Here is a 17,233-nt window from a genome sequence, read left to right on the forward strand (position 1 = left end):
ACCATGTCAAGGAAAAATAAACGTTTCATTCTTAAAAATATTCAATGGGATGTCAAACTGTCAGCATGTCAGCATTAGGTTGGTACATGGACTCCAATTATCTTATTTTTTATGTTATTAAATAAATGAACAATATTTCAAATACAAAATAAAGTGTCGGTAGCCTACTAGAATAATAGAGTTAATTCATTTCCATGAGTCCATGAGATATTAAATTTGGAAAAACCATGAATGCTTTTTAACATTTTGAATTTATTTGTGAAAACCAGTTAATTAAAACAAGTGTGACTGAACTAAATCATAAAAAAGTAGTCCTGACATTGTGCTTTAATGTAGCACTATTAACCAGTACATAACAGAATTAATTTTGTATTTTTTCTGCCCTGTCTTGTTATTGTTATCTTATTCAAATGAAATTATAAAATGTCTATAACCTTCTCTTCCCAAATTGGCTTTAGATAATGAATCAAGTGTTTTCAAATCAGATGGCTCAAGTCCATGTGTGGTTACAAGTCACTGGTGTTAAAGTCCAAGTTAAGTTGCGAGTCTTTTTTGATTTTGTGAGGTCTAGTTTAAAATCCACACCTATTATCTGGGGTCAAGTGTCTTGTTAACCATATAAGTTAAAGTTGCTGTATTTCCATTTCAAATGAGTTTGAATCACCACTTGATGATGATTCATTTTTAATATTCTACATTTTCCACCATTGCCTTTGGAAATAGCTGGCCTGCCTCTAAATATAAGCTATATTCTGCTGATAATATCTTTCCATGACATGAAGCCTCCGGGTTGAACATGTGCTGAGTGAATATATCCATTCAAAAGTATATTTTGTATCTTTTCCATGAATCATGCAGCTTGTCATGATAGTGTTATGGGACAGATCTGAGCAGGAGGCCGAGTGACTAAAGTGCTTCATTGTGGTCTGTTGGAGACAAATGGAGGCACAATTAAATATCTGAGGCGACTGTCTCCTCTGACATAGTCAGAAGGGGGCTGAATAGTTAGATATGATTTTAAAGGTACAGTGAGTCACAAAATATGTGAAGATAACACACACACACACACACACACACACACACCTGCCTGTGCAGATACAGATAGAAGAAGATAGGCGGCATGGACCGGACTGGACTAGTTGTTGCGGTACAACAGGGGAAAACATTTCCCATCTGATGTTATCAGCCTGCCGTCCACCCATTTCCTCTGCGAACAAAACAAAAGACCCGGCTCCCTTAAATACTGTTTTCTTTAAAAATTATTGGATTGCAGCAGTTAATCACATTTTCCTTGGATCTAATGTATTTTTTTTAAATCAAGCACTGTGAAGTATGCAGAGAATAAATAGAAGTCTTTTGCTGAAAATTTCATCTATTCAAGGCTACAATACAGAACTTAGTGCCATCAGGAAGGAAGTAAAATGTGGGTTCCTCCCTCCTCTGTCTTGTTTGCCATACTGACTTCTCTGTCACCCATTAATATGAATTGCAATTTAGCTCGAAGCTGTGGTACAGTAACTGGTGTCTAAAACCACAGCAGGCACTAAAAGCATACAATGACCATAGCTAATCTGTAGTTAAACATGCAACACATGTTTAATGTGCAGATACTTAATCTCTGTGTTTTTGGCTCGAGACACAATGATTTGGGTCAGATTGTGGCCAAAGGGTATCGGAAGTAGGATTTTATGGCTGTAAGGAGAGCTGGCACATTTTCAGCATCACCCTATGACCTCCAGGACTTCACTGAAGTTCTTTTTTTATTTGTTGCTTTCTTCCCTGCTCAAAAGATCCGTTGTTTTGCTTTTGCACACGCGATGGTTACTCACGGGGATGAGAAGAATCAATCATCTACCCATCCAATTTCACACATGACGAAGCCTCCACAGCACAGTCCATTTTGTGTGGAGGAGAAGGTCTGTCTTGTCTCGATATGGCCTATGGAAAAGTTGTTTATTTGCTGGAATCGTTTATGTTCTCCAGAAATGAAAGGAAATCTTCTGTGCACACATGCTTGCATTCACCTTTCGAGTGCAGTTGAAAGAAATGGGTTTCAGTTTAATGGCCCAGTGTTAAATTGTATGACAGTTGTATGCACGCACCTCTTACCAGCTTTCCCTGTAATTGTATGGTGAGATAAAGGATGTAAATGTAGGCAACAATGCAAAGCACGGCTTACGTTCGAATATGGTTTTGGATGTTTGTGGCATTTTGGGTTTCATTCCTTTGAATCTAACTAAAATAGAGGGAGTCTCTGTCTGTCTGTTTGTCCTTTGATTTTCAACAACTATTCAGCCGGTCGACTTCAAACTTGGCAGGTGTTTTGCTGAGGATCCAAGGAAGTGCAGTCTTGAATGCAAGCTCATGAGATCTACAGGACATACTTACAAGTAGTGTGTTATATACACATTGTGTAGGGAATTGAGAGTGGACCCCTATTTGAAGCAGCTGAACGGCATGCTGGGTACAGCTCGCTCTTTGTTGCTATAGTGCATTCAAGAAGAGATGAAGAAAGACAGACCTGAAAGACCAGAGGTGTTTCTTTATAGCAAACTCACAAGCAAACCCGCCTCAAGCATCAGTGATGTAACTTTTGGAGCAAATGCTCGTGTTCTCGGAAATAGCCTCGTTCCAAATATATGGTTGGTTGCAAATGACACGTATACCATAGCATTGCTAGAGTACACAACTAAGTACTGTGTAGTTGTTTGGATGAGAGGTTCTTGAGAAAGCTGCAAGCAGCAATACTGGAGGCCAAGCAGGCACGTTTTAAAATGGCACTTAACCTGATTCAGAAAATAGATTTTCTGAAAACAAGTCAAAGAATGTGTCTTTGTGTATGCTGTTTTAAACTGCGTAAGTGCGACCAGGTGGTTTGGTGAGCTTGACTCATCAGCTGTTCTGTCTCTTGCAGTTGGACCAGCTGGTGGTGGATGCTGCCAAAGAGAAGAGGGACATGGAGCAGAAACACTCCACCATCCAGCAAAAGGTAACATACAATATGTTCCCACCATCACTTACATTTAAACACAAACGCACAAAGCACATGGAAACTAAAAAGTGTTTACACTTCAGCATTTTGTACAAAAAACATAATTAAGTGCACAATTAGCCCTTCCTCTTTCTGTCCCAGTAACAGTTGACCGAGCTTGAAACACGACAGAAACCCCCCCCCCCACCTGTTATACTTAGATATGTTGTGTTAAAAATGTTAGAAAGAAAAATTTTGAAGATGGTTTAAAGATGTCACTGGGGGACTGTCAAAATCGTCAAAGCCATGTTACATTGTTTATAGTTACGTCTTAACAGTTAGCTAATCTTAGCAATAGCTACTGTATAGCTAGAAGTTAGCCTAATGCCAGCAAGGTTTGCTTCCCTCTTATTTCTGTTGTAATGTTAAATAAATTTGGAAAATGACAGATAGATTGGGTTCTGACATATTTTTCAGATAACATGAATCATCTGTAATTCATGGCATCAAAGCTAACATTACTTTGTTTATATTATCTTTGTAAGGCTACATGCTGCCCCACAGTAACTAATGTAACTTTGTGTAGTAAAGAGAGATTAACATTAGCAACATGATCTGTATTTAGCAATAAATACATGAATTATGATACTGATCCCCAGAAGGGGAAAAGGGGCCACCTACTCGGCAGTACAGAAGCAATGTTGACTGATATTCTTGTCTACTTCTGTTTCCACTTCTCTGTTTTTTGTTGAGTCCAGAACCCTCAATGTGTCGTTTTGCCTCGTTCATTACAGTTAACATTATGAATAGATCCTTTCAATGCAAAATATAGTTCTTACTGATGCTGAGAAAGTATCTAACAGACATCTTTTTTTATTTTTTTGTCAAGCTTGTCCCGTAACTGAGGGGGGCAGGACTTAGGATTGGTCAATTGTTTGTAGAAATCATAAACGTCAACGTGATCCACCTTTCCTCTTCTCAGCAACCTGGAAAACCCAGAAACATAAACATACTCACTCACTGTGTGATCAACATGGCCAAGCTACTCTTAGCCTGAATGTCTCCTGCATGTGTAGTGACTGTTTGTGTGTTATTTCCCCAAATGCCTTTCTCATTGCATTCAGGCCTCCTCCCATTAAAAGTAAACCCACGGCACTCTGCTGGGATCTTGAAGGACTTACCTTCTACCCCATGGCCTCCTGTGCTTGTAGCCCTCTGATAGAAATCTCCCTCACTGCTGTCACTACTCACATGCTCCAAACCCTCTCTGAATGCTGAGTTGGGGTCAGTAAAGCACTCAAGCAAGTATTGTTGGGTTAATAAGGACAAATCAATTATTTGCAACTGAAAGAAATATTTCATAGTTAATAAACTGCCTAAGGGAGCATTTACACACTAAAGCTTTCAATTTCAGCCATTTACTGCACATTTGTCATTTGAGTGAATGGAGGTAGTACTCTGTCCCCAGGTGTAAGCTGATCCCTAAGGATGATCTCAGCCACACACCCATGCATTATTGACGGCTGACGGAAACCCATTTCCAAACAAACAAGGCTGAGTTTCAGCAGCCTTCCATCCCTGGTCAGCCCCCATGCCAGTTTAATATTCCCAATGAGTCACACTTCTGATGTATTTTATATATATTTTGCCTACCTGAAGGTTGCATCAAACAATTTGACAAGAAATGAAAGGTGAGGGTGCAGTGTGATAACATATAATCATTAAATTTCTCAAGCATTTGCTAGTTTTTTTTCCTCTTGGCCTATGTTCATTTTGGACATTGCTCTCATTGAGCTCTGTGAAGCCTCAACAGAATAAAAGTTAAGCAGGATGTGGGGTGTTATGTTACAATATGTGATGGTGATGGTAAACTGCCCTTAGCTGAAATTGTAAATCTGGCAGCGTCATTAACTCCAGACAACATCTGCCAGCTCCTTACCCAGCTGTTGTCTGCTGGGCTTCTGCTCTGTTTGCCTGTCAGTGGTGTCCACTTAAGACTCCAACTGTGTGCTGTTGTATATCTTCTGAATTGTCTTTCTTTTTTCCTTTTTTTATTCTCTTTCGATCTGTCTCTGCATTTTTTTTGGTTCTGCTTCACCATCTGTGTTTTTCTTTTGCCTCTCTCTCATCTCTTTTCCCTCTTGCTCAGTCATGGATGGCACATGTGCCAACTTCCGCCTGTCCTTGAGCACCTACAGTGTATCCTCCACCTCCCCTCCCTCAATTTATCTGGATGCTATTTATATGTTGTCTCGCTCCCGCTGCTCTCTCTCTCTCTCTCTCTCTCTCTCTGTTTCGTCTGGCTGTTTATACACGGACACTCCTAACCAGCTGTCTCTTCTTTTCTTCTACCCCTGTCTTTTCGCCCCGTCTCTTCTTCTTCTACTCACTTCAGGCTGCTCTGCAGGTAAGCTCTGTTACTCTACCTTTTTTCCCCTCAGTGTCATCTCTTTGTCATGTCTGCATGGTTGGATAGATACTGAGCATGCTGCTGTAGCGGCTTTGACTCCACCTCTGCAGCTCACGTCATTCATAGCAGGACGAGTGAGCCAGTTCATCACGAGATTAAACTGAGGATATTATGCCATTTAATTTATTTTTTTGCCATCATGTGTGTCCTTATGACTGCAGTAAATGTATATAAATTGCCCTCTATACTTTAATCAAACTAAAACTGTTTTGACACAAATTACACATGACCTTTCACACTGTATCAAACTGCTTGTTTTGTGCTCAGTTGGTTTCAGTTATTTACAGATGTTAAACTGCCTAAAGCGTGTTTAGTTTTAACTTACTTATAGCAACAAAGATGGTCTTTGTCACATTTCTTTTCAGTTACCTCTCAAAGTTTTGAATTAAGTTAAGCATGCTAAAAGTGGGGCTGCGCAATTTGTATAAATAGTGTCAAAATCACAGTATGGCCATGTGCAATATCCAGATTGCAGGAGTTGCAATTTTTTTGATTAAGGTGTCATAACATACCATTAGAAACATAGCATTATGTTGCTACAGAGAGGCAACAGCCTACAAATCATATTCCAGATCTAAGGGAACATCCTTATTTAATCCTTATTAAATTTTTTTTTTTTTTTTTTTTTACATATCGTACTAGCTAAAAGTACTCAGTATGGGTATGATATTCTAGAAGTGCAGCAAAAAATAAAAGTATTGCACCTGCATGTCAGCTGTGGAAATGAACAAAAGCATCATTTACTGTTAAGATGATTTGGTAACACTTGACAGTGACTTCACTTTGTTATTTTAATCTGTGCTTTACAACACAACAGTGCTGCACTACTTGATGAAATATCACATGAATATTTCCCCAGTGTTGCGAGTCAAAGTGTACGTCAGCGTGGGCTTTTCGCCTGATTTTAAGTGAGTGACCAGGTTTTGGGTTTAGCATCCTCCAAAGACTCTTCAGCAGGCCTGTGTATAGACTTGCTGTGACAGGGACTGAATCTGTGGCCTGACAGGACAGGTTCTTTAACCCATGGGGATACTTGACCACCTTGCAACAGACTACACAATGTTGATTTAATGAAGTGTAATTAGACTGATCTTATGATCTGTATCAGCCTCAGTGACTGGTGTTATTTGCACCAACATAAACAAAACAGACTTCTGGGCATGCCTCTGACTCCTCCTCTTACCGCTGTAGTTGCGATGGTGATGTAGGGTGCTTATTGTTGGTGTTAAATCATGGTGCCATCCTTTACTGGTTGAAAAATGTGTGAAGGGTGGGCACACTCTTGTGAAAACTCCTCTGTGTGGAGAAAGTTTCCTTTGTTCTCGAGTATGAGCCGAAAGTAAGTTTTGATAGCCAGAGGACTTGTAAAGTAATTGGTTAATTATTAGTATTGATGAGGGACCATATCAGGCCCCCATCATTTTATTATGTGTCATTGTGTGTGGTCTGTCATTTGACACTAAAATCTCATTTCCCCTTTGGGATAGTTTGATTTTCCATATTTCCATGCCTATGCACACTGTCCACTTTATTTGTGCTTTCACACAAACCTTCTCATTGTCATTGTATTAATGAAACCTTCCATTCTCATAAGAGTTGAGGTTGTGTTTGTATGCTTCCTATCTGTTTGCATGCAGCAGCAGTCTTGTGACCACAGGACATGACAGCATCATAGTAGTGCTACAGGAAAGAGAGATGGGCTGCTTACTTAAAGATGCTGTCTTGTCTCATTAAGAAACAAAATGTGTGTCATTGGTTTTGGAATGGCAATGGTGTTAATTGTAACTGTTTTTATGTATAGAAGAATAAGTGTCTCAGCTGTCATACCTGCTAAAATCTTTATATGGCTCAATATTACAGACATTTAGTTAAAGTAGTAGCTATTTTATTAACACACACACACAAGAGAGATAAAAGAGAGTAAGGCAAAAGCTGAGTGCACGTCTGTTAAATTGAAGTCACTATAAATGTTTGATGCCCGAGCTTCACTGCACGGTCCACTTGATTATTCTAACCCAGCAGTCACACCAGCATCACACACACACACACGCACACGCACACACATACACACACACAGGTGACCTTCGCTTAGGCCTCAGGAGGAGGAGCAGCAGAGGCAGTGACGAAAGTTTTGATAGACATACGCAGCCACAGGAGAGGAGGAGGTGAGGGCTTGTTGAAGAGACGGGCCACACCGCTTAGGGTGACACACTGCCATTGAGATGCTTCACAGGGAGACTTTGAGATAGCGAGGACTCATCAGCCTCACAGGGAAACATTCACACACACATACACAGGGCCTCACGCGCCACAAAATCTGTGAAAAATGAAGATTTTCAGTCGTTTTCACTATGTGTGGTATCTGGTGAGTGCACCTTAAGGAAAGAGATTGAGTTAGATTGTGTGTGTGTGTGTGTGTGTGTGTGTGTGTGTGTGTGTGTGTGTGTCCGTCCGTGCATGTGACAGTGTCATCGGCTATTTAATAGTAATGGTCTGTTTATGTTTCTTTCTTTAATGTGATTATATAAATGCATTTTTTTTATTTAGACAAAATTCCTCTGTTTTAGCATATGGAGATACATATTTCTTTTTTCTGTGTGCCGTTTTCTTGCTGTGTGTGACATTTTAGGAGGTGACTGAGCTCGAGTCTTTACCAGACTGCCGCAACTTTTGCGCTTGGAGGTCGACCTCCGTACGTAGAGTCACAGCATCGATTTGCATCTGACTTCCGCTTTGTAACCCTACCTGTGCCCATCTTTCACCTCCTCTCCTCTCGTGCAAACACTAAGAGACTGCATTGCAGTGTTTGTGTAGATGTTTGCACCTATTGTTTCCTCATTTTACAGTGCTACACATGCATTAGTGTTGATTTGTCTTGATTCTGTAGCATGTACATTTTGATGCCTCATTGTTGGTGCCAGAGTTTGCTATCGTGAACTCAGGTTGTTGGGTTGCTGTCAGTGAGTGGTTTGTTGCTTTGCAGTCCATCGTCGCTTTTTACTTATTGGATAATGAATGAAAACATGTTTGTTGTCAGGCGAAAACCTTGCATCTCTTAAATGTTTCAGGAACTAACAACACAGCCTTTCATATAGCTGACCACTTCCTATTTGTTAATTTTTGTAACAGGGTTGAAAATGTTTTCTAAGGCCCAAGTGGCCACAGAAATGTCTCAACCTGTAGTTGAAACAAGGGAGCCACAAAGGTTTTCATGTGACAGCCAGTGTGTTGCACTCTGTGTGTTTCATTCTTTGGTCTCGTCATAATTTGAGATTTTTAATGTGGTCGGTGTTAATTGTTATTTATTGTAGCTTTGAACTTAAAAAAAAATGAAAAAAGAAAAGATATTTGGTTCAGCCATAGTGGTTTCCTTATTTAGTCAAACATCATACTGACATATAGTGTTGTGCATTATGCATTTGTGTGACTTAAAAAATGTTGTTATGAGGACAGTTATGAGAATTATGTGCTATACTCCTGAGGTTAATTTTTTCCCACCTTTTGGAAAAGGTGATTTGTTGAATGCCTGAACGGGTACTTTCCATTACCTCTCTGTTCAGAAGCTTAATACAGACGCAGTATGTTCCCCTTGTGCACCCAAAATAACTTCTGTTGTCCCAGTGTATGTCATGCTGGAAAATTTTGTGTGTGTGTGTGTGTGTGTGTGCGTGCGTGCGTGCGTACCTCCATTTGATACACCATGCTATTATAGGGCAGAGGGGTTTAGCTTTTGCTCAGGTTGCATTTACACGTCTAAGTACTGAGACAACGTGCATGATACACAAAAAAAAAATGTGCAGTCATGCACTACATTAGACGCACATACAGTATATCCATCTGTAGGCTGCTGAGTGTCTCTGTAGGCGGAACTCTTCATTGTCGGAGTCTACAACATGCAGAGTTTGGCCTGTTGTTGTTGGATCTGATCTGTACTCAAGATCAATTTCCAGAAAGAGTATTTATAAAGCATACATGTAGAGATTAGTATGAATGTTTGAGTACACTTTATTGGAGGAGGCTTTGTTCCTTAGCTCCAGTCAAGTGAAAATGAAGACCAAAATCTGGTTTGGAGCAAAAAATATTAAAATATCAAGAAGTAAAGAGAAACATGAAGAACAAAGACAAAATGCCATCAGACTTTTATGATTTCCTCCACTGAGAAAAAGTGTAAAATTTTTATTCAAACAATTCGACTACATGTTATGTGCATGTTTAGCATGATGGCTTTCCATGAAGTAAACAGGAAATAGTAGTCATTGTCACCACCTGCTGAATGAGTGAGGTAATTTCCACTTGGCACACAGAATTATCTGTTATTTTAATGACAGAGTTTATTGCACAAGGGTGTGCTTGTGATATGTTTTTGGTTGTTCTTTATCCTGCTCAATGTTTTGGTCATAGCCTAGCAGTTTGTGCTTTTTTAAATGTCATGAACTATTATCTGATGAAATCATGGCCAGCACATATGTATATGAAGAAGCTGTCTTAGAAAATGAACATTATCTGTTTACTTGAATGCAGCCGTTTCATTCCACCAAACTTTGACTGTGTGAAGTAAATATGGCTCTCAAGACCCGATCTTATTTCAGTTTGTCGGGGTTAAGCAGTTTTTCTGGTTTCATAATGGAGGGCAAGGTGAATCTTTTTCTGTGTCTCTGGATGTTTATATAAGCAAAACACAGATAAAGTGATTCTGCAAATCATCACAGTAGCAGATCTAGAGGTGTAATTGGTTGTGGAGATGGCGATACTTGGTGTAAATTGACTCCACAAGGACGTACACAAGCACATGCATACATCATGGTGTTCAATGTCACTTGAAGCTGAGAAAGCTGGGAGGGTGTAAGGAGAGTGTGGCAGCAGCTCAGGTAGTTAAAGCAAGTATGGCCACAGGGACCTTCCCATGACAACACACCAGATTGAGTTACAGCAGCAGCAGTCAGCGAGAGAAAGGATGCATGAAAGCTCACTGTGCAGCTTTACTCCTTGGAGAAGAATAACTAACTTGCTACCTAATTAGCTGAATACCTAACTAATTAAAACCTTAAAATGCCATAGTTATGTGCAGGTTTTCACACCTCCAGAGTTTGTTAATGTAATCTCAGTCTTAATTTAGGGATTGTTTATGCAAACCACTGAGTATGTGAATTTACTCAAACTGAAAGTCTTAATTTATTACACAGATATTTTATTGTTGCACACTATATATCATTTGGACAAACCAGATAAGTTCTGATATTTTTTGTGGATGAAGGAGAAAGTAAATTAGTCTAAAGCCTTGAAACTGTGAAGACATATTTCAGTAAAGTGGTGAATAACTCAACATAGATATAAGTTATTGAGGTACATTATAACTTCAACCATCAACTGTGCATGTGTGTTTCTATCTTGTCTGGTTTGTTGTGTGAAACATTCAACATTGATAATCATTAGGTCAGTGACAAAGTTTACATGCACAAAATCTTCTCTTTTTTTGGCCTTACTAAAATGACAAAATTCCTGCTAAGCAATTTACATGGCCAATGAAAATGAAAATTCCACTGATATTCTGTTTACATGCACACGTGCATACTCTGATTAATGTGCCCTAGCATATTTTTTTATGACATCAAAATATAGAAAAGTTGAATGGTTGGAGCCATTTGTGCCATTATGATTCTTTGCATCGAAGTAGGATTTTTTTCCAAATTTTCCACTGGTGGTGGACCGTGTAAACACAGCCTCCCTCTTTCATTCCTTCAACAACCTTCTTAAATAGCTCAGTGTTGTGATATTTGCGCATATCCAAAAACCTGTTGATATCCAAATCTTTCATAATGTTTAAAAGTAGGTGTGTCTCTACTTCTGATCAGAAATGTGGGCTTATCTTTTGGGCATACATCTCTACCCCACAGCCTTGCAGACTGTGGGCTGATTGGTTTGTGTATGTTGCATTCATGACAACGCACAGAGCCGTCCGTAAACAGAAAAGAGGCCGTGTGTCACAAACTGCGGTAAAAACCCCAACTAACACACATTTCCTGAATGTGCTGTATACATGTGCAAAGAATGCTCCTAAAACCTGAATAACATCAACACATCCCACGTCTTAATCAGAGAATGCATCATTTGTATGAAGGCCTAATTTATGTCATGGAATATGCTGTTTGTATGCCCCGTTTCAAAACGAGAATAGTGTCATATTCTGAATAATAGTGGAATGTTAGTGTGCATGTAAATATGGTCACTGTGAGAAGCAGCCATGCAGCAGTTCTGCTCTGCACAAGGTTACTTAACACAACTGAGACTGATGGCCCTTAATTTGTGACTTTGGGATAAGTGCTGAGTCAATGCTTAACCCATAAAAACCCATTTTAAATGCTGACAGTATGGGAAATTTTTATTTTAACACGTTGCTTACTTACTCTTTGCTCTCCTTCTGTCTTTTCTGACACTTTTTGCTCAGGACTTTTCGAATGACGACACCAAGCTGGAGTACAATGTGGACGCAGACAATGGCATCGCAATGGAGGGTTATCTGTTTAAGAGGGCCAGCAATGCCTTCAAGACATGGAATAGGTACAATGGACACAGCTCACTTCAACTCTCCATGAATACATTTAAAATTCAATTTTATGATAATGGATTGCTGTAGAGGGCTGATTGTGGGTTGAGGGGGGGGGGGGGGGGGGCACAGTCATCAAAATTCAGAATAGAGACATTAAAGGTGCTTTACATTTTAATACCTGATGCAAGAACTTGAAATGTTGGGTAAATATTTGTTTATCAGTCACAATAATATAATTGGGTTGAATGTTGAAGAAAGGGTAATACTGAAATCAGCAGATTCTAAATACATATAGGTTTTTGAATACTGTAGTTTTACTGTATTTAAATACACTTTAAGGATAAATGTGTCTGCTCTAAAATTATGTCAAAGCGTGTTATTTTAGGAGCACCACCGGCACTACATGTGACTTTTTTTTTCTCGTGACCTCCTTTCAGGCGTTGGTTCTCCATCCAGAACAATCAGCTAGTTTACCAGAAGAAATTTAAGGTATGTCAAGTGACTCCCTGCACACCGACCACAATCAAATATGCATGTGTTTGACTTCCAGCACAAATAAACCCCTCATGTATTTTTAACAGGATGCTGTAGTTTCATTTAAGAGCTGTAGTAGGCATTTCAAAACAGATGTTAGTGTAGGATAAACCACAACTTTGTAGATGTGATTTTGTGTTTAATTTTCTAATAAGATGCAGTCAGTATACAGCTTCTATATTCTAGGAAAAGCCACATTCTGCTCTATTTTTAAACTACATTGATCATCCATGTCAAGATATACATTTTTTTGCATTGTAGAACACTGAAAAGCCAAATATTTTTGCTGCATTTCAAGAGCAGTTGGACAAAAATAGCTTGAAGCTTTGTTAGCCACATTTTGCTTCATAGGTAAACTTCAGTATTTTTCAACTGGGACCTCTATTTTCCCATGTTTTGTGTCTAAGTGAGTAATTGAAGCAACAGTGTTTGAAATCGGTCAAGTATTGAGCAAGGGTGCTGCAACCTTTTTGTGTAACCAGAAACAGCCGTAAAATCACTATCACCAAACCCGTACATAAAACCAGTACATAAAACTCCATGCTAAGTTGACAGAAACAAAATAAAGCTCACAAAACCATCCTGGTTTGTCTCTCGGCTGTTCCAACAATTACCAGCTTTGTTTTGTTTGAAATAACCCTTTAATTCTGCCAGTTAGATTAGAAAATGTGCTGACTCTATACATGCTTAAGTTATTGTTTATTTTAACTGAATTTGTAATGGAAAAACACACTTTTGCTGTGCTGTGATTTTTGCATTTTTTCACACCAACAGTAGTCACTTAAGTTGATTTAAATTTTAATTTGGATATTTTCAGTGCTTTCATTACTTTATTTGTTTGTTACTGTGTTTACTCTACTATATTTCATGGAAAATCTTAGTTGTTTAGTTTTTCAGCATTCTGTGTGTGTGTGTGTGCGTGTTTGGTGTGTTTGTGTGTATTGGGTTTAACCAAAGCTGCTATGCTGTTTCCTCAGGACAACCCGACAGTGGTGGTGGAAGACCTGAGGCTATGTACTGTCAAACACTGTGAGGACTTAGAGCGTCGCTTCTGTTTCGAAGTTGTGTCACCCACCAAGTGAGTTTGATTCACGATCAGTCTAATGAGCACTAGAAAATGTTACTAAAGGTGGGAAGGAGGAGTAGCAGTGTACCCACCTCCTCCCACATGCACACATACACATTCAGCAGCTGTGTGATGCACGTCTGTCCCAACAGGAGCTGTATGATGCAGGCAGACTCAGAGAAACTGCGACAGGCCTGGATCAAAGCCGTCCAGAACAGCATCGCCACCGCCTTCCGCGACAAGGGAGATGAAAGCGAGGTAAGAACCAAACACACTGAAAAACACTGATTGGATAGTTGAAGGGATTCACATAAACTTGACCAGTTTTCCCCAGTTTTTATGTAATAACACTGTTCATTTCATTCAGTTTTTCTGACTCTGATTTTCCCTTGCCCAGACTGTTAGTGTTTGCTGCTACGTTGCCCCAGTAACACCTCAGGGATAAGGTTGTTTTCATTTAATTTTTTTTTTTTTTTTTTTTAACTTCAATTTCATTCTATCCAATTTTAATGTCTCCCTCATGTCAGAAGCTGGATAGGAAGTCGTCCACGTCGACGGGGAGCCTGGACTCTGGTGGGGAGCCTAAGGAGAGATCGCTGAAAGGAGAGAGTGCCCTGCAGAAGGTCCTGGCCATCCCAGGCAACACCTGCTGCTGTGACTGCGGCCAGCCCGACCCCCGCTGGGCTAGCATCAATCTGGGCATAACCCTCTGTATACAGTGCTCTGGTATCCACAGGTAAAGCATTGTGGTGTTGTGTAAATGAATCCTTATAATAGGTGTTTTAATATTGAGGTGACAGACACTTAGAAATATAAAAATGTCAGCAAAAACAGGACCTGCAGTTACAAGGAGATATGGGAGACATAGATACAATATCAGACAAAGGTATGAACTGATGGAAACTAAAAAACTGAGGAAACTAATATCAGCACATTTTATTTATTTTTCTGCCACTTAACAGTTATACAGTTCATTTTAAATTAATTGAGTTCATTGGGGTTCGATGGAAACTGGTGAGCATAGTTGTGGAAAATCTTTTCCACAAGGGTCATGTTTAGTTCTTTGTACAAACTGTTGGTCTTCAGGGATTTATGAAATGTAAACTCACTGTTATGAACACCAAGCCTGCTTGGGATGTTGTGTCGACCTTGAATTACTTAAGTCACCAGGGTAAAATTTAATTATTATTCAGGCCAAATTTTAATTAACTTACAGGTGTCTAGGGATTCAGGCTGTCTTCTTCACTGCAACCTAAAAAAAGTAATGGATCTTCATTTTGATTTTCTCACCAAAGTGGGTTAAAAAATTAAGTGATAAAATTATAGAAATTCTTTTTCCTTAAATTATTTGTAGTTTATGTACATTTCCGACACTTTGCCTCTACATTAGTGAGGCAGAGCTTAGATTTTTGAATAAACATGTATATTACAAATAAAGTCACAGAGCAGTCAGAGGCCGCATGTTTATCTGGGGTTTTGTGGTTAATGCTGCTAAACTTGTAAATCTGCAGTCACCACTTTCCACCCTGTGGCTAAAACCTAAACTAGCGTAGTGAAGTGGGTTTTTATTATGATTTTTATTATTCAGTGATCACACATAATGCAATAAAAATAAACAATACCATCTGTACAAATAAAATCAACAGTCTATGTATTAAGTCGTGACTGAAAAGGCCTGGCAGAAGTACAAGCTTATATAAGCCCGTCCACTACATTCATGTGTGTTGGAAAACATCAAGGTCTTTTAGCCCTTTACAATCAAAACATATCCAGCAAGGCCACTGTATTTTTATTAAAACACTTCTTTCACCTCCAGGAGTCTGGGAGTACATTTTTCTAAGGTTCGATCTTTGACTTTGGATACATGGGAGCCAGAACTTCTAAAGGTGAGGGAGGAAAAAGTGATGCATACAAATAAATATTCATGAATTTTATCAATTCACACAATTGTAGAAGGCATAGCTGTAGCAAATATACACATTTCATAAAAGGAGTTTTTTGTTATTAATAATTGCATTGTACACTTTTCACAGTTGATGTGTGAACTGGGAAATGGAGTGATCAACCAGATCTATGAGGCTCGGCGAGAGGAGCTGGGAGCCAGAAAACCACATCCAGGAGATCCAAGGTACAGATCTGAGTTTTCACTAAAAGACAATGTACTTACAAGCTCTTAAATAAAGTAGATGAATAAATTAACACTTATTTTCTCCCTTGATTAATTTCTTACCTAATCTTGCAATCTTTTCCGAGTTTTTAAAATGAAAAAGTCCTCTCAGCTTTCAGTAAAAAGCAGTCATGTAGGTTAGATCAACAAAGGCTAATGTTAGAGTTAATAATAATGGGATGGGTCTGATTTTTTTAAGGAGATGCTGGTCTATCACTGTCTATATTGGTTTGTTAGTTAGTGTTATTGCTTGAATTTAGAATCCAAATTAACTTGCCGTCCACAACATTACTTAACTTCTATTAATGGACCCAGTTTCTTGGTATTAAGTTTTTCTCCTATCTGCTAGAAAAGTAACATGAAAATTTACTTGCAGTAGGCTGACCAGTTTAAATTTTTTCTCATCTTATTCACAAAAAAACTTTATCTATACTAACAGGCACGAGGTAGAGGCCTACATCAAAGCCAAATACGTGGACCGCCGGTTTGTACGCCGACCGTCAGACGAGGAGCTTCGCAACAAAGTGGTTTCTCTGAGCAAACAGGAGAAGAGGTTGAGCAGCAGCTCTGAGCATCTGCCTCCAAGACCACCACCACCCACCCCAAAACTCCGACCTGGTCAGGCAGGTCAGTAGAAAAATGAGCAAACACAACACACCTTCAACCCAAGAGTTTGTGTCTTCTGTGGTCTTTCCCTCGTCTCTGAATTGAATGAATGAGCACTTAAAGCTGTAGTTGGTAACAGTTGGAAAAAACAGCTGTCAGACTAGGCAGTGCCAATGAATTATAATTTTGAGGTTCTGTTACTGCTTTGCCTATTTCTAATGTCAAATGTGTTCAGAAACACGGATGTGGAACAAACTTTTTCATTAAAGTTTGAGTTGTCCCAGTTTTTTTTGTTTTTGTTTTTGTTTTTAACAAATTCTGGTTTATTTCCCTCCTCTAAAGTTTTAATTTCCCCAACCAAAATTGCCAGGTTACTAAAGAAATAAAATCAGATTTAAGAATTCAATCACATTCAAAACTGTTAAAGTTCATGTCATAGGAAACTTCTAGTTTCTCTTCAGAAACAAAATTACACAGCATCAAGAGGGTAAAGCCAGTCTCATTCGTGATTGTGGCTACTTTTCTATTGTATGCTCTTAGTGATTTTTGCACTGCTGTGGAGATGTGTCCATCCATCGGTATACTTTGTGTTCCCTGTGAACAGCATATGCCTCAGCCCTCTTTGCCTCCCATTGCTTCTTGTAGTCTGTCTCCTCCAGTGTCGACAGAGCTGTTTGTTTAACTATCTCTGCTTTCACCCTGCATTCCTCTCTCTTCTCTTCCTCAATCTCTTTCTTTCCTCCTTTAATACTGCTTCTGGACTAACCCCTGCTCTCACCGCTTACCCTGTAACTCCCTACTCTGCCACTCAATTTACATCCTCCGCCTCCCAACTCCCATTATCCCTAACGTAGCTGTTGCCAGCGGCACGG

The 17,233-nt window shown here is 39.2% G+C and overlaps 1 protein-coding gene across 3 annotated transcripts in view; it reads left to right on the forward strand.

Moving 5' to 3' along the window:
- Positions 1–17,233, forward strand: part of LOC121965852 (arf-GAP with coiled-coil, ANK repeat and PH domain-containing protein 2-like) — a 71,510-nt gene that overhangs the window by 40,217 nt on the left and 14,060 nt on the right. For 2 of the 3 annotated variants that reach the window (XM_042515970.1, XM_042515984.1), the window contains exons 9-18: positions 2,915–2,989; positions 5,367–5,378; positions 11,887–11,999; positions 12,426–12,477; positions 13,500–13,600; positions 13,741–13,846; positions 14,116–14,324; positions 15,405–15,474; positions 15,622–15,716; positions 16,195–16,382. In XM_042515970.1, the coding sequence (XP_042371904.1) occupies positions 2,915–2,989; positions 5,367–5,378; positions 11,887–11,999; positions 12,426–12,477; positions 13,500–13,600; positions 13,741–13,846; positions 14,116–14,324; positions 15,405–15,474; positions 15,622–15,716; positions 16,195–16,382 (1,021 nt within the window). The remainder of the gene's footprint in view (positions 1–2,914; positions 2,990–5,366; positions 5,379–11,886; positions 12,000–12,425; positions 12,478–13,499; positions 13,601–13,740; positions 13,847–14,115; positions 14,325–15,404; positions 15,475–15,621; positions 15,717–16,194; positions 16,383–17,233) is intronic. The other variant, XM_042515977.1, reaches the window with a different exon arrangement.

Source organism: Plectropomus leopardus, chromosome 3 (genome assembly GCF_008729295.1).
Source record: "Plectropomus leopardus isolate mb chromosome 3, YSFRI_Pleo_2.0, whole genome shotgun sequence".
Classification (NCBI taxonomy): domain Eukaryota; kingdom Metazoa; phylum Chordata; class Actinopteri; order Perciformes; family Serranidae; genus Plectropomus; species Plectropomus leopardus.